Raw genomic sequence first — 21,515 nt, forward strand, 5'->3', positions numbered from 1 at the left:
ACAACGGCTCTGTGTAGTTAATGCTGCTCAATGTGAAAGCCCGCAGGTGATGGAGATTTACCGCTGATTACAGACCCGGCTTTACTGATAAGATGCGCATTAAATATCGCATGCGATTTATCGTGCAGCCCTAATTAATTGTAAAGGTTTGAAAGAACTGACCGGAAGAGATGCCAAGAGAGCATTGCAATAGTCCAGCTTGGACAGAACAAGAGCTTGAACAAGGAGTTGTGAAGCATGTTTCGAAAAGAAAGGGCCTGATCTTCTTGATGTTGAATAAAGTAAATCTGCAGGACCAGGCAGTTTTAGCAATGTGGTCTGAGAAAGTCAGCTGATCATCAACCGTAACTTCAAGGTTTCTGGCTGTTTTTGAAGGAGTTATGTTTTATGTGTCTAACTGGATGGTGAAACTGTGATGAAACGATGGGTTTGATGGAACCACAAGCAGTTCTGTCTTGGCAAGGATGAGTTGAAGGTGATGGTCCTTCATTCAGAAGAAATGTCTGTTAGACAAGCTGAGATGCGAGCAGCTATTGTCAGATCATCAGGATGGAATGAGAGGTAGAGTTGAGTGTCATCAGCATAGCAGTGATATGAACAGCCATGTTTCTGAATGACAGAACCTAGTGATGCCATGTAGACAGAAAAGAGAAGTGGTCCAAGAACTGAGCCCTGAGGCACCCCAGTAGTTAAATGCTGTGACTTGGACACCTCACCTCTCCAAGATACCTTGAAGGACCTATCTGAGAGGTACGACTCAAACCACTGGAGTGCGGTTCCTGAAATGCCCTTTGCCAGTAGGGTTGACAGGAGGATCTGGTGGTTAACCGTGTCAAAAGCAGTGGACAGATACAGCAAGGTAAGTGTTGAAGGTTTGGAATCCGCTCTTGGCAGTCTTAGGGCTTCAACAACTGAGAGCAATGCAGTCTCGGTTGAATGTCCACTTCTGAGACAAGACTGGTTGAACTCTTGGCAGTCTTAGGGCTTCAACAACTGAGAGCAATGCAGTCTCGGTTGAATGTCCACTTCTGAAACCAGACTGGTTGCTGTCAAGGAGGTTGTTATGTGTGAGAAAGGCAGAGACTTGGTTGAACACAGCTCGTCCAGGTGCTTTTGCAATGAAAGGAAAAAGGGAAACCGGTCTGTAGTTCTCTAAAAGATATGGGTAGAGGGTGGGTTTCTTAAGTAGTGGGGTTATACGAGTCTGCCTAAATGCTGAGGGAAAAACACCAGTGTGAAGGGATGTGTTAATGATGTGAGTGAATGCAAGTACAACTGCAGGAGAAATGGCTTAACCTATAAACCCGCACCTGGACGCCGGCGCACTGAACGCTCTTTGTTTGCACGTGTCAATGTTTACAAATAGATTAAATGAAAAGGGACATAATTAATCTTGACAAACTATATATCATTCTAAAGGTCTAAGCCTCAAACATCGATGATAGCACAGCTAGCACACTATGTAACAGTTATGTATTGTATTCGTACTTTTTGGTAATTTTATGACTTGCTGGCAACGTCGTATGCACGTATTTCCATTACCATTCCATTACCAACTCACAACATCGTCAGTACATCCTCCTTACATAACAAGATAACCAAGAATGTCCCAGATAGGTAATCTAATCGTAATATATTACCTGGATGGAATCAAGCTCCGTTTAAAACCAAGGACTACATCACACAGTGGCAGCACCTCGAGAGAGGGATTGTCACAGGATTTACAGTCTCCCCCACCCTGTTCATCATGGGCATGAACCTCATCATCAAAGCAGGAGAAAAGGAAACCAGAGGCCCAATGATGGACTGACTGGTTGCTGTCAAGGAGGTTGTTATGTGTGAGAAAGGCAGAGACTTGGTTGAACACAGCTCGTCCAGGTGCTTTTGCAATGAAAGGAAAAAGGGAAACCGGTCTGTAGTTCTCTAAAAGATATGGGTAGAGGGTTATGAAAAAAAAAAACAATTCAGTGTGGTACAATTTATTTTCAAGGCACTTCAGTATCTATAACTTTTTTATCTTTTTGAGCATTATCAACTCTGGATGATGGATAGTAAAGCCCAAAGGGTCTTCTTTCCAAAGACACCAAAATTGTGTGTGTAGCACACTGAAGTCAGGAACTGTTACCATTTTAAGTTAGGTAGGTCATTTTCAGCTGTGAGTCCCAAATTAGGGGGTGCAGGTTAACAGGTTAAAGGAGATGAGATGGAATAGGATCAAGCGGACAAGTAGTAGGATGATTAGAAAGGATGAGTTTGGAGACTTCTGCCTCAGAGAGTGAAGATTTGTTTGGCAACATGCTTGAGCAAACTAATCAAAAGTGAACATTTCTGAGGATTTTTATTGCTGTTTGTTTTCCTCATGCTTGACAAATCTTGCATATGTGATATGTATGTCTGTGTGTGTGTGTGTGTGTGTAAGAATGTGGGAAGGGACGGCCACATAATGACTACTCCTGGCAACACTCCTACTCTAAATTGACACAATGATGATAATAATAATAATTATAATAATAATAACAACATTATTAAATCAACAACATTATCAAATCCATTTATTCTCTTCACCCACTTAAGGCATGAAACAGAGAGAGGGAGCTTCTTCCCAAACTCCCGGAAAAGCAATTTTTCACTGCAGAAATCATCAAATACTGAAATACACAGGCAGGTGAGAGTGAGAGAGAATAACGCCTTTTTCAAGGTGATACATTTAGATGGAGCACCCTGTTTGTCTGACATGATGTCTTCAGCTACTCTCTGTGCAGTATCTTTCACTAAATAACTTCTGTGGCTTTAATAGGAAACTCCGAAATTAAAGTGGAAAAGATCAGACAGAGTTAAAAGGGTTGATTGTGACTCTGAGATGTTAAAAGCTCAGTATTCCTCAGTGCATATATGCTGATTACTCATGCTTTAGAGTTCTCTGTGTCCATGGTGTCTCCCTGGTAACAGGGCTGTGATTATTGTCCATTAACCTGTCTAGCAATATATTCACTATTATTTGGAACCAAGAGGTGAGGGGTTGGCTGGTGAGCATGGGCAGTTGGCCCCTGCTGGTAAATGCTGAATAATATTCAAAGAATGTTACATAGCATAGAGGCTTTACCTTTCAGTTGAGAGACAATGTTTTGATGATTTATAAACCCTACCACCACATTCTGTCTATTTTTGTTTGGCCAAATTTTATTGTGCCATGTTGGGAGTACCACACAGTAACAGCAGCTAGTGTGGTGTCAAACCCACTCTATTCTAAAATAAATAATCAGAATGAAATCAGACATGTGATAATATTCCTATTTACAGAAACTGTTAAATTGACTTGGAATTTAAACTCTTTCAATGCTTCATTAGTCCAGTAATGGAACAACTCATTAAGACTTGATTTTCCTGTGGGATTTGGCAATGAAAAAGGAAGGAATGTAAGTAAATTAAAATTCTCACTCTCACAATAAGCAACACCACCCTTGCTTTGTTTAGTAAGAATATTGATTGAGTAATTACTCAGAAATACGTGGGAAACACAAATTATGGGTAAAATGCATGAAACCAAAAATAAGATCAGTATTTCAAAAATCACACACTGCAGCTAAATACTGCTGTCATTCTTCTTCTGTCTTATTTCTGTACACACAGAGTCAAGTTATTTATCCTATTTTCAAAGTGAATTCCCTCGGTCCCTGAAAAATCAGGTTAGGACAACCAACATTCACATTAAATCTGTAAGTGCAAATTTTGATACCATCTGTCTCGCTTCACTGTGGTTGTTCCCACCAGCCCTGCAGTCTCGGGGCAACCCACACATTCTGATCAACAGTGTGCATGCTGTTTACAAGCAGCAGCTAACAGAGCATAAACAAAACTCATGGTGTTTTACTATATTACTAATTGCTGGATGATTATGCATATCTGGTTGTTAATGTTAGTTTGGTGTCAAATAAACACTATGCGCATCCACATCTTTTGTTTAAAGCTGCAAGACACCAAAGTGTTAGTGATTGTAAAAAAAAAAAAAAAGAGAGAGAGAGAGAGAGAGAGGAGGAGAGAGAGAGAGAGAGAGAGAGAGAGAGAGAGAGAGAGAGAGAGAGAGAGAGAGAGAGAGAGAGAGAGAGAGAGAGAGAGAGAGAGAGAGAGAGAGAGAGAGAGAGAGAGAGAGAGAGAGAGAGATTTGCCAATAGGGTAATAAAACTATATTCTCTGAAAACAAGTCTTAATGTCTTGGACAATTTAGCTCCTAAAGCACATTTATCTTGTTCTAAAATGTTTAGATATGAAACACTGAAAAATAGTACAAAAATACTGATTAATAAAAATGACTTCTTAATTCCATACACACAGAATGATATCTCAGGGGATTCAGTCCCGCAAACAAATGCAGATTCAACTCCACAAAGTTGGCAGTTTGTTCTTGGCTAAAGTACAAAAAGACAAAAAAATCTTCTTTGGATCATCACCATGACTTCCTGTGATGTTCAAGAAGTGAATTCAACAGGTGAAAGGTTAAACTTAATGCTCCAATGATCATTTGACTGAGATAGTGAAGAATGTGGTGTTTGGTTAGAGGAACTAGCTGACAAAGAGATCTCACTGTGCTGATTCCCATGATGTCCCACTTCTTCTCAATCTAAAGCCAGTGAGTTAATTTGCACTGAAACCTCACAGTGGGATGTTGTTAATCTTTAGAGTGTGTTTGTGTGTATTGTCTCTGCACATAGGTTCATAGTGCTGGTCCAATCAGAATCCCTTCTGACTGAACTGATGGGATATTGAGTGTCGTGTTTCCTGCTGTGTGTTGTTGAGTGGGATTTGATGATGTTATTATGCAGTTCTTCGTCATTTGGGTTGGAAAACAGTATGAGCTACGATAACCTGATTATAATTTCTACTTGGATGAACTTAGAATTGATCTCAAGACTCAAAACACCATACACTTCACAAACAAGCAGGTGTAGAGTTTCTGGGGGGATCGGATCTAAAAAAAGGGCTGTAAATCTGTTCAGACAGAGAGTAAACAACAATGCTAAATGCAAGTGTTGGAAAAGCTACTTTGAAACTTTAGTTATACTATAGTAATTAGCTACTTTCCAAGTTAAAGTATAATGTGTTTAAGAAAAACAATTAATAATAAATCACTACTGAATGAAATAATTTATGTTTATAATTTATGCGAGTATTTATCTGGTACAAAATCAATAAGGATCAGAATTAGGATTACAGGGTTATTCAATAGCATTTTAATAGATACATTTTCACTTAAACTAATACAGCTAGAAAAATGCTAAATTTGAACTGAATTGAAAACATAGTGATGAATATGAAATATTTAGCTACAAAAATATATAAATACTGCACAAGGACTGTGAATCAATCATTTTTGAACAGACAAATGGTTACTCTATTAAAAATATGGAGTTAAATTAGTAGCTTCACTACTTTATTTTAGATCCCTTTTAATTAGTTTAATTAACTGCAAAAATGAAAATGCATTACCATATAAACAAGCATTTATGATAGTAAAATAAATTGGCGTAGCAACATTTAGAATGTCAATCATAAATTCATAAATGTAAAAGTACTTTCATAAAAGTACTTACAATCATAAAAGTAAAAAACATATTAACCCATAGTACATCTGGTTTATGCTTTAGTACGGTGTTGGGGTGCCACTTCATGTCCAGATCTCAAAAAATCTCTTACTAATTCAACAGAAGCGTTTCAATTCGAACACACACCATGAGGGCCTTCCATTCACAGGGGGTCAATACAATACATCTCTCATCTTAGTAAGTTACATTTTCTCTCACATCCTCTTAAAACTGAGATGCCTTGGTTGCTGTTCCATGGAACAGATGGTCTGCGAGTACATTATCTCTCCACAGAGACGTTAAGGAGAATCTGTTGAAGTCTGGCTTTCTTTCAGACATTATCACCATTTTCTTGCATCAGCAGAATCCCCTACAAAAACTTCTGTGGATTCCAGAAATATTACATCACTGCTTGACTTTGCTGTCTTTGAGGTCACAGGGTACACCAAAAGCACCTTTGAAAATCGTATTATAATAAATGTATCTAATTATAATTTACCTCAACAGTGAACAAGACACCAGACAGCATTCACATATTTTTGGTCTATAAATTTAATTCCAGCATTTCAATGTGCTGTCAGAGAGGCTATTATGATGTGTGATCCTGGGTCTCTCTTGCATGTTTGCCACAGTTTATGTAGTGATCAAATTATGATATAATGAGGCACTGCAATATATTTGTGATGTACAGTATGTTTCACTGTGTAATGCAGTAGTCGTGATTGTCAGCTCTATTGTATAATGGCCACTCTGCCAGCTGTCAAAACTGTAAAACATTATGGAAGACTGGACACTCACGATATGGAGCATGATGTAGTCTCCTAGTCTGGGGGCGCTGTCAATGCGGACCAGAATCCCGTCCTTGATGGTGCTGCTGAAGCCCACCGCCAGTCTATCGGTTCTAGTGCTGGGCCTCTCGTTATTGGGCCATGTGTATGTGATAAGTCCTCCTCCCTTTCCAAAGATGTATGTAGCTCCAGCTGCAGGGAGAAATAGAGAAAGAATAGTGTTAGCAAATCTTGCATTGTAAATGAACAAGCAGACAGCAAAAAGCTTATGAAAAGATTGCAATAATGCAGTTACAGGCATCAATTGCCAAAATGTCTCAGAAGGTATTAATTTAAATATAATCAGTTTGTCCTCAGAAAATATAAACAGGTGGGGCATAAAATTAGATGTGTCAAAATATCAGATCTGTGCATTACATCTTGCACTTTAACAGGCATTTTCGGTTGAGGTTGTTAATATTAACAAGAAAAAGAAAACCACTGCTCCTGACTGGAGAGTTTTAGTAGCTTTACTACAAATGAACACGAAGACAAAGTAAGACCTAAAGAAAAACAGTACAGCTAATTGATACAGCTCTTCAGCTTTTCAGTTCTCTGTTGTATGTTTGGCCTATTGGTTTTATTTGTCCTGTTGCTTGTAATTTGCTTGTGTCTTCAACAGAACATTAGATATTCTTGCTGTGGCATGAGATTGCACTGTTGTAGAGTGACAAAACAATAATAATTATAATAAATAAACAAACTAGATCTCTGTTAAACCCTAGTAGTGTTTATGTATTCAAGGAAATGAATACGTAAAACACATATGGCTAAATCCTCAGCTTTACAGATCACATGGTGTATTTAAGACCCTTTTAGTATGTTTTTCAAATGGTACCCTGGTTACCCTAGGATCAGGCTCTTGTTTTATCATTGTGATTCATGCAGAATAAATTAGAAGTTTGTCTGAGATCACTGTGAAACCTCCAATGGGGTGCTAAACAAGCACATATCTTTTTATGCTAGCTTTAGTGACCTAATTTTCATGGCGACTCTTAGACCTTGGCTGGAGTGTCCAGCCCTTGAGCTGAGCTGTGGGATCAACGCTTGGCCCTCAAGCCTCTTAAATGGGGCTCTATCCAGGGAAAAGCTTGAAGTCGCCAAAAAAAAAAAAAGACTCAAAATCCTCATACATTATACATGAATCTGCAACTAGAGAACAAAAGCAGGCAGAGAAATAAAATCAAACAACCTTTTCCAAGTGCAACTTTACAAACACAAAAGGGCAAATGAAATAAGCTGGACGTTGGCTCCTCAGGAAGTATTCTCATTATGCTTTCAGATCACACGAATTGCAAAAGATAAAACGAGTGGCAAAACTCCAAAAAGTTTCTTTGAATCATAATAATTACCGCTCTTAAATCAGAACCATTTACTAATGTCTGGACAAACATGTAATCAATTATGCCCAGGTCTCTGAGATCTAGAACTGCTAAAACATCAGAATCTTTTGGAATCTATTCCAGGGATCATAATTTAGACATAATTATAGTTGTGTTCAACATAACGGACAGCAACATAAGCAGCTGCCATATATACTCTTATATTAAGAGTAACAGACATATTTTATTTTTAGGGACTTTTCTTAGAGTGGATTTCACACAATCACTCAATTTATTTTATTTTTATATGATATGATTTGATTTGATTTTTAATTTATTTTTATACACTCTACTAAGCATAATTGTAGATGAGACATACATTTTGGGTAAAATAGTTATTTTAAAATATGTTTACAGTTTTGTCTGTATTGTTTTATTTTCCAAATTTCTTCATACAAGCGATTCTGGCTTAAAATATAGACAAATAAGATATCTTTCCATGAAATAATTTCATAATTCTTATATTAGAAAACCACTGCTCTTGCTCTCACATGTTGTTTAGGTGAGTTCTCTGTTATGTCTTCTTGAGCAAATGCACACAAATGTATGTCTTAAGTAAATATAAAGAGTTAAGAAAATATGTGACAGCAGCCTCTTATGCCTTCTGTTTCCTATGTTAATAATGTTAATCAAACAACAAATGAAAAATAGAGAATCACTCACTGCTCTTAACTAAATAACTCATGTGGCATTAATAGGTGTCTGCATATTTTTAATGTAGCATTGTAAAGTATTGCTTATTTAATTTGTATCTTTGTTCTATTGTTTTTATTTGATATTGCTTGTAATTTGTAGGCAGCTCACCAGGTTTTGGAACAAAGCAAATGAGATCAAATAAGCAATTGAGGAACGAACATGTTTGTGAACATTTTTGGGCACTGTACAGAAGGAACAAGACCACAGGTAAACTGGCAGCTTATTGCCATCGTTGCCGTTTTCTCCACCATTCGTTTGTTATTACATTCGTTTGTTATTAAAACTGTGACATCTCATTTGCACATCTGGGCTTGAGGGCCCAGCTGGTTGATATTCCTTAAGGGGAAGAGACATCATGCCAAGCGGATGGGGTTTAAGTCCCAGGAGACAGAGAGACATATGGGAGTGAGATGAAAGAGAATGCATCGCATACATATAAGACCCGTGCTGGGTCAACCTACCTTGTCCCGAACTAATATGTCTATGCTAGGTCAACGCTCTGTTTTATTAGATAAATTACACACTTGAGGCACAGAGTAAAATCCAGACCCTCGAGAAACAAAACCACAGGATCTCACTCAGAATTCTTCAGTGTCTCCAAATGTAGTTCTCGTGAGGATGGACACAGATCTGAGCTCAGTCTTCAGGGAGTTGTCCTCATATACCATGCCTTCTCAGTGCTGTGGGATGCCATGAAATACTGCATCCACACTGCACCCTAGGGAGCCAATTATCCCACTCAGTGGATTTGCTAAGTAACAAGAGACACCATTCAGTCCTTACAACACTACGTTTCTAATGGACCCTGCACGGGTAGGCTTAGCAAATGCCTGACACACACAAAAAAAGCTATTTACCAAATTTAATCGCATCAGGGCTTTAAGCGATTGCACACGTCCATTTAAATGCTGCCAAATTGGCAGGTAGACTGAGAGTTACTTGCAGTGTTGATAGAGTGAGGGAGTGTTTTGCATTTAGGCATTGGTGTTAAGAAAAAGGGCTAAAAGTAGTGAGATTGTAATTATGCCACAAATGGACTGTTTCTAATGAATACTGAAAGCTTTTGAAAGTCTGGTGTTTTATGTATGAATTAATTATGGGCATATTGCATCTTCTGGAGCAATACGTACCACAGTTTGTGTCTTCTTAATGGAATTTCAGGCTGGTAAAAACTTCATTACAGAAATGCGCTGATAAAGGGTGATGTGTGTCATTCATTTTCAATTCAATATACTAACACAAATTAGTGTGTACACAAGGTGTGTGTGTTCTTACAATGTGTTTGTTTGACGCATAAAGGTAACTATAAACATCATGAACTCACTGGACTAAATATTGCTTTCACTGGGTACTGCAAATACACTTTTTAACATTTTACACCATTCAGTTAAGATGCCTTTCGTTACAGTCTTAAGCCAAATAAGATCTGCTATAATTTTTGCTGTCTGGTACAAAATTTGTAGATTGTCATGTACTTATTTTACTGTAAAACAGCTATTCTTGTAATGGTTAAAATTGCAATTGACAAAACAAGCCCAGTCCCAAACGACACACTTGACATGGTCTTGTGGCCTTCACGAGTGCTCTTTGTGGCTGCTATGCACCCCTGAAACACCATTATACCTAGCCTGCACTGGTGCAGACTATATAGTGGACTATTACCCAACAGTCCATGTGTTGTAGACTCGGAGGAGGACCACAGGAGCTAAAAATGCCATTTGGGACAAGGCTTTAATTAATGCACACACTACAACCAACCAACCAACCAACCTGCAAGTACCTGTTGGCACCAGTCGGCAGAGAAACTACTGGCAAATGTAGGCTCCCCTTTTATTTGAGCTGGATGTCAGAACATGACATAAACTGTTGACATAAAATGGCCAGTCAACACTCTCGATCATGACCAAAAATGACAAAACTGTTGGTGTCCACAATCTGCCTGAATTTTACTCAAAATTTCACTGCGGTCATATTGTACAATATGACTAAAAATAATTTTATAAGTTGCCAAAAATCACACTGTACACCTGGCTTTAGCCCCCTGAGCATGCATTTGGAATCCTGAGCATCTCCATTCACCTATAATTTTGTCAGGTTGGGTTCTGACCACTTTCTGAATATAAGTGTGGTTCTGCACAATACCACCAAGGTTAAGAGGGTGGATGTGTAACAAAGCAAGACAAACATGTCTCGCTTCAAGAAGAAAATGCGCTTCTGCTAGTGTAGTTGTTCGCTCATATACCTGCAATGACCAAATAGCAATTTAACAGTTGAAGAACTGAATCTCTGTGAATGCATGACCTTGAGGCAGTCCCTTTCATTATGAAAGCATACATTTAAATAACACATGGAAACACATATCCATTAGCACATACACTGGTTACATGTTTGAATTCTGCACTACTTGCCCAAAGAACCAGAGTAAGAGCATACACCTGTAAACAAACACACACACACACACACACACATACATGCACAATTGGTGCTAGCTGTGATTTTAAATTCTAAAGTGGTATCTCATGGGCTTTCAACCAAGCAATATGTTGGAAGTGCAGAAAATATGTTCCATGTGGTTCAACATAGAACCACGAAGTACAAGAAAAACACAGGAGTACAAGAAAAAACAGGGCAAATGCACTCCCTCTCGAAAGCATGGATGTATTTCCTCCTTGTCCAGCATCGAGATCCAGACAATGGCTGCCCCGCTCCGCAGGCTCTGGGCACAAATGCTTCAAACTGGAGCCAAGGTGTTGCTGGAGAGTGGCTCATAAGAGGAGTTTTCCAATTAAATATGTGTAGGTCTTTCAGAGACTGACCTATTTGTAATCACTCTTTGTAATCTTGTAATCACAGTTCTTACAACTGTGTGGCCAACAGCTAAGCCATAATTGAAATCAGACAGAGAGAACACAGTGGTACAAGTGAAATGCAAAATGTGAACAATGAGGTGGTTTCCCGATAAAAGCTTGTCAAAACATATGTTACCTTACTCTATCAACAGAACAAAAAGAAGAGAGTAATATTTTATATATTGTAAGGGAAAATATTAGCCCAAAGGTAATTTTAATCAATTATATGTATTGGGATCAATTAACTAATTTAGGGAATTCTTCACTGAATTCAGTATTTGAAATTCAGCCGATCAACAGCCTAATTGAACAATCTGTTTGATCTGTTTGACACACCTTTGCCACAGCCTGGCGAAAACTCCATTAAGGATTGGTTCTAGGCCAGCATCATCTTCACATCAGAAATCGTAATTGTATACTTTCTGTTTATAGACAGTGGTCTTTAAACTGTGAGGATGTCACACAATCAGAAGACAGACATTGGGTGGGAAAATGTACTCTTTGTCTTCTAGCATGGTGAGCATTCTAGCATTTAATTTCTTCATATGAAATTTAATTAGTTGTTAATGAGAAAACTCTTGAGAACTAATACAATCCAGATTAACCAAATAAAATACACAATAACCTTCAAGAAATTAATATCTATAAGATTAATTAATGACCACAAACTGGTCACTCGTAGAATCACGCTATAGCCATTTTCTGATTTTTCATATTGCCTTAAAATGCTGCCTGAACAGAGCAGTCTGAAACATTTTCTCTTGCAATAATGTATGTGTGTGTGTGTGTGTGTGTGTGTAAAAGCATGATTTGCATGTGAGTATTTCTTAGAAACTAGTGGACAAATGCATGCTGTGCAAATCATGAATTTGTGTTAATGACATAGCAGGAAAAAAAAAAAGGATGCTGGTCACTGCCTATTTTTCATCAGCTAATTTCTTTTCATTGTTTGCTTTCTCTGGACACTGGATGGGGTGATAAAACGATTGAGGAAATTTAATGTGATGTGACAAATGACATTTGGAGTCTCCTGACTGTGTGCATTCTCTCTTGGGAATATGTCTCTGTAAGCAGGACTGGTGCATGCTCAGGGGTGCACATGCGCATGCACAACCAAATAAAAATAAACAAATGCGCTCTGTAAATAAGTTCAGACCACTCATTTGCATACGAAATGTCTGACAGCTGTTAATCACCGTTTTAGTTCGACTAAATGTAATATTGTATAAGATTTTAATTCGAACTGAAAGCATAAATCTAGGCTAGGTGCTGACATTTCATTCACTGATGCGCTTCACTCGGCAGCAGCAAAACCGGCAGTGCACAGACTTACTTGCTGGCAACTGGCCAAAATAAAAGCTTGCTGATTTTAGGTTTGAAAATTTTGAAAATTCATATAAAAATTTAATAAAAAAAGAAAAAGAAAAAGTAAATATTAGTATTGTATTTTCAAGTGTACTATAAAATAGTTGTATTTATATTTTTTACTCTTTTATTTTAAAATATAATAGTATTTTCACACTTTATTTATGTTGTTTATTATATAATTTAAAAAATAAACTAAATAAAGCACAATAATACTAATATTACTATTAATGTTATTTTATTTTTTCATAGTCATATTTAATGAGTCACACTGTGCAGTGTGAGCACCAAACCAAATCTCCAGGTGTTCATATGAGAACCAGGCTGAAAAACGTTTGTGCACCTTGTGCATGCTGGTAGTTTGCAGGGACAGCATAAAGAAGAGGAGACAAGACAGTTGAGAGAAATCATGGAAAGGAAAGGAGGTACTACTTTTCAGTGAAACTTTCTCATTGATAAAGACCTCATCAGGGGATGCCTATAAATTCCAGCCAATTAAATGAAGTGTTGATTAAGCAGACTGAACAAAGGTGCCTGTCTACTTCATGCACTTTTACAGATAGTGAGGGGAAATTTAGCACAATATCTATGTATGTACAATAATATATGTACTGTACGTAGAGCAACACCTATATGGTATATGATATTTACTATGATCCATTATTAATTATATGAATAATTATTTAGTATAATTTATTCAATACCACAATGTGGTGCTGCCAAATTTATCACTGATAAAATTCAATTTCTGTTAATATTTTGCCACAGAAAACAGCAGGGCAGCTTACTAGGGTTTGGAACAGAGCCATTGACAGTTAGCCCCCCACTAGTTCAATCAAAGGAGAGAGAACCTCAGAGCATTTCAAGGACAGCTTGATTTGCTATCAGCCCAACAGAAAGAGGATATTGTGTGTGTTTGTGAGTGTGTGAACAAGAGAGTCAGATCTCTATGAAGGCTGCCTACTTTTCTGCACCAAATCTGCAGCAGCATGAAGGTTTGCTCAAAGACTTCTTTAAAGTTAGACATGCCAAAGTGCACCCCAACGCACACACACACACAAATATACACTATCGCACTCCACCTCTACCACAGCTCTGACACACTCTTTGTTGTTGGTGAACAGATGGATGAAGAGATGCTACTGCCTCTTTTTATTTCAGTTTTCAGTTATCCTCTTAGGGGTCCATGTGATTGTGGAGTTGTTTTGGAATAAAAAAATATACAAAAAAATATAAAAAATTGCACAGCTACAAGTGTGATATTACATTTATACAACAGATCAAAGGCACAAGTGTGTAAATAACAATGGGGTGTCTCTTGTGTGTGGAACGATTTCCTTCTGCCACAGGTTCAATTCTCAAGTTGACAGTTTAACAGATGAGCCAAAGCCTTCGTTACTAATTAGAAAATGTCACCTTAAAACTAGTAATGCAGGAACGCTGTTGCTTCATCAAAGTTAAAAAACTTGTTGTATTATGTAGAATTTCATGTGAGAGAGATCTACTGAGGGAGTGTGATTACCTGCATCTAATACAACATTAATTTTTCAATCTCATATTCATAATAAAAAGTTAGTTTGAATGTTCACTGAGGAAAGCGATATCTTTGTCGCAGTATCCTTTTAGAGGTTATGGGAATTTACCATGACAATGCTGGTTAATGCATTTGTCGGTTGGGTCTTCCAAGGTGTTGTTTAAAGTAAAAATACTAGGCCCCATTTATAAAGCGTGCGTACACTCAGATTTGATCTTAGAGTGTGTGTACACTTAAATCCATGCCAACGCTCATATTTGTAAAAACTGCCTTTGACGTGGAAAAGTCCGTCAGGGTCTGAGCAGATGTACGCACTTTTTCTTGTTCGACTACTGCAGGTTTTTGAAAATGTAAGTTGTTCTTGCAGCTCACTGTTCTAAATTAAAGAATTTGGATGATGACTGGTGATCTTTTATATGTTAATGCATTAATTAGAAGTCATTTACAAGGCAGAGAGCTGAAACCATTCAGTTGAGCACAAGTTCAAGATCATTTGCGATTCATAGATTTCACATCTGAAAGAGGTGTACGTGCATTTTCTGTGCCAATATCTTTGTTTATAACCTTGTTTCGGTCCATTTTAATATAAAAGGCTTTTGCTACTCATCTTGCCCTCAGCCAAAACTATTTACAAATAATAGATTAATGAGAGCAAAGATATACAGTAGTCAACATTTGAAGTGGATCAAAAAAAGTTAATCAAAGTTGTCCTAAGACAAGAACGCATTTTGGTTTTAGGTTTTAGGACAACTTTGATGAAAGGTTTTGATCCACTTCAAATTTTGACTAGTATATACTCAAAACAAATTATATCTACATTCAAGACTAAAAAAATGTAAAAACTACATTCTGTGACACAACAACAATAGCATTTGTAAAATGATAGTTGGTTTTGCTTCTCCACCATGATGCTAACTGTGACAAAAGCAGAAAGCGGAGTGATATAAACGGTGAAATGGTTCCCATGGCAATACTGCTAGAATATCACATGGCTGGAAAGAACTTTCAGCCAATCAGATTCAAGATATACTGTATAAGCAACAGGGAATCTATTATTTTCAATGAAAAATGTTGATTTCTGGTGACACAAATAGCCTTAGGCAATGCCCTGGTCAACTTAATGCAAATGCAGTGGCAGGCAGTGGGAGAGCAGACAAAGATCTACAACTGGATACTGTGGCTAGGGAGCATACAGAGCCAATCCAGAGCCTGGTAGGTCTTTCAGGGTGGCTTGGGGAGGGGAGGTATCCAAAGCACATCAACTTGTCTTTATTTATTCCTTCTCTTTCTAGCTTGTACTTATTTGAACAATGTCTAAGAACTTGGTATTACAACCACTTCCTGTGTCTGTTTGCCTCTTTAAGAAGAATCGCTTTATGTATCCCCCAATTGTAAGTCGCTTTGGATAAAAGCGTCTGCTAAATGACTAAGTGTAAATGTAAATGTAAATCCTCCCTATACGCAAAATACACAAGCTGCGTAGGGCCCCCGAAACACCAGGGGGCTCCCTTGCTCTCAAAGATGATTTAATTTTAGTTTAGTTTTTGAATTTGGCCAGCGGTTATGAAAACATGAATGATCATTTCTTTTAATGCGGTGCGCTCTCGCCCTTTCTACGTAAAAATCAGTAAAATCATGTAATGTGAATGTCGTACAGTCTTGCTCGAGACTAAAAAACGAGTTGAAAGCGTTTTTTAGCCACGGAAGAGATACTGTTTCTCAAGCTCTTTCCGCGAGCACGATTCGAGACATTTCATTCATTCGTTCATAACCACTCATACCACACTCCACCGCCACCCCCCCCACATCCAAAATGAAGATCACTTTTAGAACCAAGAACATTTGCCCCAAAGTTCCTATCACCTATCATTGCTGTAATTCCTTTTCAGACACAGTTAGTATTAATATGTTTTTAATTAAAGTAAGCATACAATTATTACTTTAGCATAACACTTTTGAGAAATTGACATCCTGTGTTGTTGATGTTACACACCATCTAAACAACATTTTGCTAATTATTTTATAATTAACCATATCATGCATGCAGATATTATGACCTATAATGAATGTCTGAAAGGTGTTTTGATACTTTTAAAAATGCATATGTTATCCCACAGGACCATTTAAGACGAACTAGGGCAAGGCAAACAGCTGTTCACAAACTGTTTAAAAAGAAATGGTAACTAGTGACAGTAATTATTATAAACACTTTTACTTATACCCTCATTTAAATATTAACCTAAAATCTTGATCTTAAAGACATGCAAAATACATATTCTTATTTTTTTCTTTTTGATTATGGGGTGAAATATGCTTATGCAAGACTCAACCATTGACCATTAAAATAAGAAAGAAAAGAAAGAATAGCTAAAAGCTGAATAACAAGATTTAGAGAAGTATTTTGATATCGGAATATTTGGATAATTAGAAATTGCAAGTGTAAATCCAAAGCTATTCTATAGCTCCATCAGAAACATCATCACAAACACATTCATAAGGTACCATGGACCTTAAAACATCACAGTAAAGGTGTGTTGCTGCATCAGAATATGTGGCGACCCTTGGAGACAAAAGACGCACCATTAGAAAGAATAACACATCCAAAGATGGCTGCAAGTGAAGTCTCATTCATAATTCAGTCATCTCAGGGGAGACACTACTGCCTGCTTGGCATTCCGATGCCTTCCACCACTGAACATAGTGTTTGTTTGAGAAAACCTGGTATAGCAGGCTGGTATAAAGAAATAACTTCATTATGCATATACCATATGCATATGTAATCTTGAAGAGATACAATGCAGTGTATACTATAATACAATTCTTATGGTAAAAGAGATATTTGGAAACCAGTCTAAGTGGAACAAAAGTTGTTTACATATGAAACTTGTCTGCTGAAACTTGGTGTTCATCATGGCATATTATCCACTATTTATGAAAAGCAGTATGCAGTGTATATACTATGTGCAGTATGTGGATTTTCCGCATATAAAGAATACCCAGATGACCTTTACTGCATTTTTCAAACTGCACAGTACACACCTAAAGCTCACTATATCCCACAATCCAATGGGCTCGACCTGAGCTTCCATTATCAGGTTGACAAATAAACCAGAAGCAATATCAACTACTATTTTTTTTTCCTCCATTGCAGCTTTATTTTTAAGATGATGGACATGAATTAAACATGCAACAACATCATAAACAATGCAGCACGTCACTGTTTGAAACTACTTCTGTTGTATTTCTTAAAACACAGAATTCAATATACAGCACACTGTATATTAGACTTTACATGAATTCTTCAAATTCACCTTTTTGCTGACTTTTTTGATTAAGGGACTCCTTATGCCTTATAGGGCCATCACTTGGAGCTATTCTTGTAATGAGTGTGAGATCAGGATGTAGCCAGCAGACAAACTGATGATGTCGGCATGGCAATCTGCCATCAATGAATACACTCTCGTGGGATAAGGATCTTGACATGACACCTACCTCTAGCTTGGACCTGCATCCCTACAATAAGTACAAGGACTGGCCAATGAATGTAGAGCTCATTTCACTGATTTCTCCTAATTTTTTCTTCACTGGAAAGAGATTACCTTTTTGCTCTTACATAAGTGCTTGGCTCTGTCAGCACTATCTGCCATGCTAGGTTTGTCTTGGCTTAGCCATACTGATGCTGTCAGGATATTTACAGCTAATGAAATATTGTAAACATAATGTGTGGTGAGAAGGCTTGAAGTAAAAAAAAAAACAAAAAACAAAAAACAAAAAAAAAAATATATATATATATATATATATATATATATATCACTTTCAAGAACAAGAAATATTACGCTGGTTAAGAGCAGGCTGTATTAATGTTCTCTGTGAAGCTGTGGCTTGAGCTCTTTCTGTATGATCTTCGCAAGTCTTGTTCTGTCCACACGCTTTGATGCCTTCTTGCTGAACATGTGCAATTTAACACACCTAGGGGCACTTGAGCGTCCTCTATTTATCCATGAGCACTCAGGGAGATGATGAATTTGTTGCAGGGTGAGAGTGAGTAAATTTCCACAAACTCTGATCAGCGGCGGGAGGACATGGACAGACACCAAGGGACACAGCCTCTACCTCTATTCAACCCTCGGTGAATGATTTATAGCCGGTGTGTGTCCTGAATAAACACAATCATCACTTTACATGTAACAGGGGACATGGTGGACCCCACACTCCAACATGCATGAGCATGTATACATACATAAATGAACATACATACACAAGTGAACACACAAACTGACCTTAATCTATGTCCTAAACAAGTTTTCAAAGACAAGTTATTTGTCTGTCCACTTCAAATGCGAAACTGCTGTTTTGATGTTGCACAGTTACACGCCAAGCAGAAAATGTATTGTTTAATGCATACTTAGGAGAACTGAGATTTTGGACCAATGAATTTTTATAATATTCTCTGTGTACACTGGAAATTTTTTTTACTCAGACATTTTGCAAACAATTACAAAAGATTGGCGAAGTAGAAATATTAGAATCTTCTTGTAAAACATAGTCCAGTGTATGTTTGTTTGTTTATTTACTTACTGTGTAATGCTGCATAAATAGAAACCAAGGAATTAGGTAGTCCAAAATTATATACTGTCTGATTAGGCAGCCTACTCCATTTGATGAGCAGCCAGCTTCTCAACCATTAAAAAATTATGTGTATAATATGATTTCAATTCAGAAATACTACATTTGCCATGTCATGTGACCTACAGTGTCAGTTGCATCACTCCCGTGGTCTTATGGGATAGTAAAGTGTCCATATGATGTGCAGTTCAGAATCTTGGAGGGTTTAATAAGTACATGAAGAATTATTTTATGAATACTATGAATTTAGACATACTACCCTAGTAAAAAAATAATATATTTAAAATATATTTAATTCATACATGCATATAATCTATTACCATATTTACTGACAAATCACTCAAGACTTTACTTGAAGTATCTTTATTTTGAAAACTTTATTTGGAGTATCACTTGTGCACAATGCACATTTCTTAATATTGAGCTTCAAATGTGTTTTAATATCACTATTTTAAAGAGGATTACATATCAGTCTTTAAAAGCAAGGTAATTGAAGTGTACCTAAAGTATATTTGCAATAGTTCCACTTTAACACAATCAAATATATGTCAGTATATCTTTAGCTGGACTACTTCCACACAATTAAAGTGCATTAAGTACAAAATTAGTTGTTCCAATTTAGCAAATTTTAAGCATACCAGTTTAGTATACTAAAAGTACAATTGCGGGGTATTTTTTATTAAGTTCATACATATGTAAATTAGGGCTGTCACGATATTAGATTTTACACACCACGGTTATTGTGGCCAAAAGAATTAATGATATCGATGTATCGTGATATTTATAGAAACCTTGGGGAATCAGCCAAATTCAGTTAATTCAGTTTTAATTTGCGTCTAGAACGGCTGCAGATGAGGCATTAAGTGCATGGCACTGCGAACAACGTAACATTTTACAGAGTTTAATGTAGCAATGTAGTCGCTCAGTTTTTCTAGATGTTTTAATGCAAATACAAATACAAAAATTAGACAAGTAAAGAAAACATGGTACTTATTAAAAGAATCATCCCTTTTTTTAAATATATGACTACAGGAAACCGCTGTTAACAGGTTAATGTAACATTTCCCATTCCACGACTAGTAAAATAATGGTAACTCACTGTCTGTATAATATTGAACATTATTCTTCTCGGAGTAGCGCGGTCGTGCACTGCGTCTTCTTCTTGTTTGACAGGTGTCAGCGTTAAGGCGCAATACTGCCACCTGGGAGGTCAACCAGGTACTGACGCTGGAGTAGGCTATTTACGTGTCGTGTTTTCATAAGTGTCCGGTTCATTTTAAATATTGTGGTTATCGTCAATACCGGTATATCGTCACACCCTAAATTAACACGATGCCGATATTTCATAATTTGAATATCACGGTTATCATCAATACCGGTATATCGAGACACCCCTAATGTAAATGTATTTGTAGTATACTTAACATTAAATACATGTACTTCAAATACATTTTAGTATATTTATTTTTCACTAAGGTACTCAGCTTATTAATAAATGTAGTATTTTTGGCTAATTTGATAATGTATTCAAGTTACTACAAAGTACACTGTAATGCACTGGAGGAATCTAATATCAGAGAAGCTACAGCCCAGCTACTCTTTTGAAGAAGTATTTAGATTCATTAAAAAGTACTAAAGAAAAGTTTCACTGAAGCCTGCAAAGTTTCCTCCTTTTCGGTAAGACGATCACCCTAAAACAATGTGACATAAAATAGTTAGCTCTTTACATGATTGCTAGCACACAGTTATAACTTGAAAAGTTACACTGTTTTAGCTGAGCTACTGGAAAGTGTAGTTAAATTAGTGGTGTCAGTAGTTAGTTAGTCTGCAACACTGTTGTCATGCTAATACACTAATTGTAAATAATCGTATCAGCAAACAAACTTTTCACCATAGGCTACAGCTATCCAACATGATCCAGTATCTCCTCCTTGAGATGTCATTGGCCGTCTCGACTCTCTCCTGGGACACTCTGAGGTGTAAACAAAAAGAGAGAAGTGAGATGCCACTGGGAGGACAGGTGATTCATCTCATTTGAAAGCCAATGAACTGGCCTGCAAAGGTCTGCCTGCTATCTGTTTTCAATTCTTATCAACAAGAGAGAAATGCTTAACGAGTCTCACAAAGGCCCTTCTGAGAGGCTGACCTGCTCCCCATCTGCAAAACAGATGAGAGGTGGAGAAGAATCGATGGGAGGTCTCTGCTGGACAGATATAATTAACAGAATTCCTAAAAGCAGCTGACAGATTGATTAACCCTTTGGGGTCGACTAACGCGGATACACGTTTTGTGGCATCTTCTCCTGATAACACCGAAAAGAACTTAAATTACACTTTCAGTTTTGATCTTACAGATAAGAGCAATACATCAATCGAATCTGTAAATGGTCTACTTTTATTTGTATACACACATAATAACAACAAAACTTTGTGCATTTATAAAATAAAGAAAACAAACAGGGTGCGCTGTCTGCCGCCTTGGTCTGCGTGATCTTTATTTAGAAACGCGTCATTAAAATGAACTGTAACTCAGCAAATACTCAACTAAGAGACATGAGAGATATATCTATAGAAAGCTTGACATGTCTACTTTTAAACTAAGCAAGTCTTATCGAAAGCAAATATTCTGTGATAAAGTAATCATATGAAACCAACGCG

At 37.2% G+C, this 21,515-nt stretch overlaps 1 protein-coding gene across 1 annotated transcript in view; it reads right to left on the minus strand.

Moving 5' to 3' along the window:
• The window catches only part of LOC107659060 (neurexin-3b-like), a 314,862-nt gene that overhangs the window by 54,222 nt on the left and 239,125 nt on the right, over nucleotides 1-21,515 (minus strand). The window contains exon 17 of the mRNA XM_016447871.1: nucleotides 6,374-6,559. Within this exon, the coding sequence (XP_016303357.1) occupies nucleotides 6,374-6,559 (186 nt within the window). The remainder of the gene's footprint in view (nucleotides 1-6,373; nucleotides 6,560-21,515) is intronic.

This window comes from Sinocyclocheilus anshuiensis, unplaced genomic scaffold, assembly GCF_001515605.1.
Source record: "Sinocyclocheilus anshuiensis isolate Anshui unplaced genomic scaffold, SAMN03320099.WGS_v1.1 scaffold811, whole genome shotgun sequence".
Taxonomy (NCBI): Eukaryota; Metazoa; Chordata; class Actinopteri; order Cypriniformes; family Cyprinidae; genus Sinocyclocheilus; species Sinocyclocheilus anshuiensis.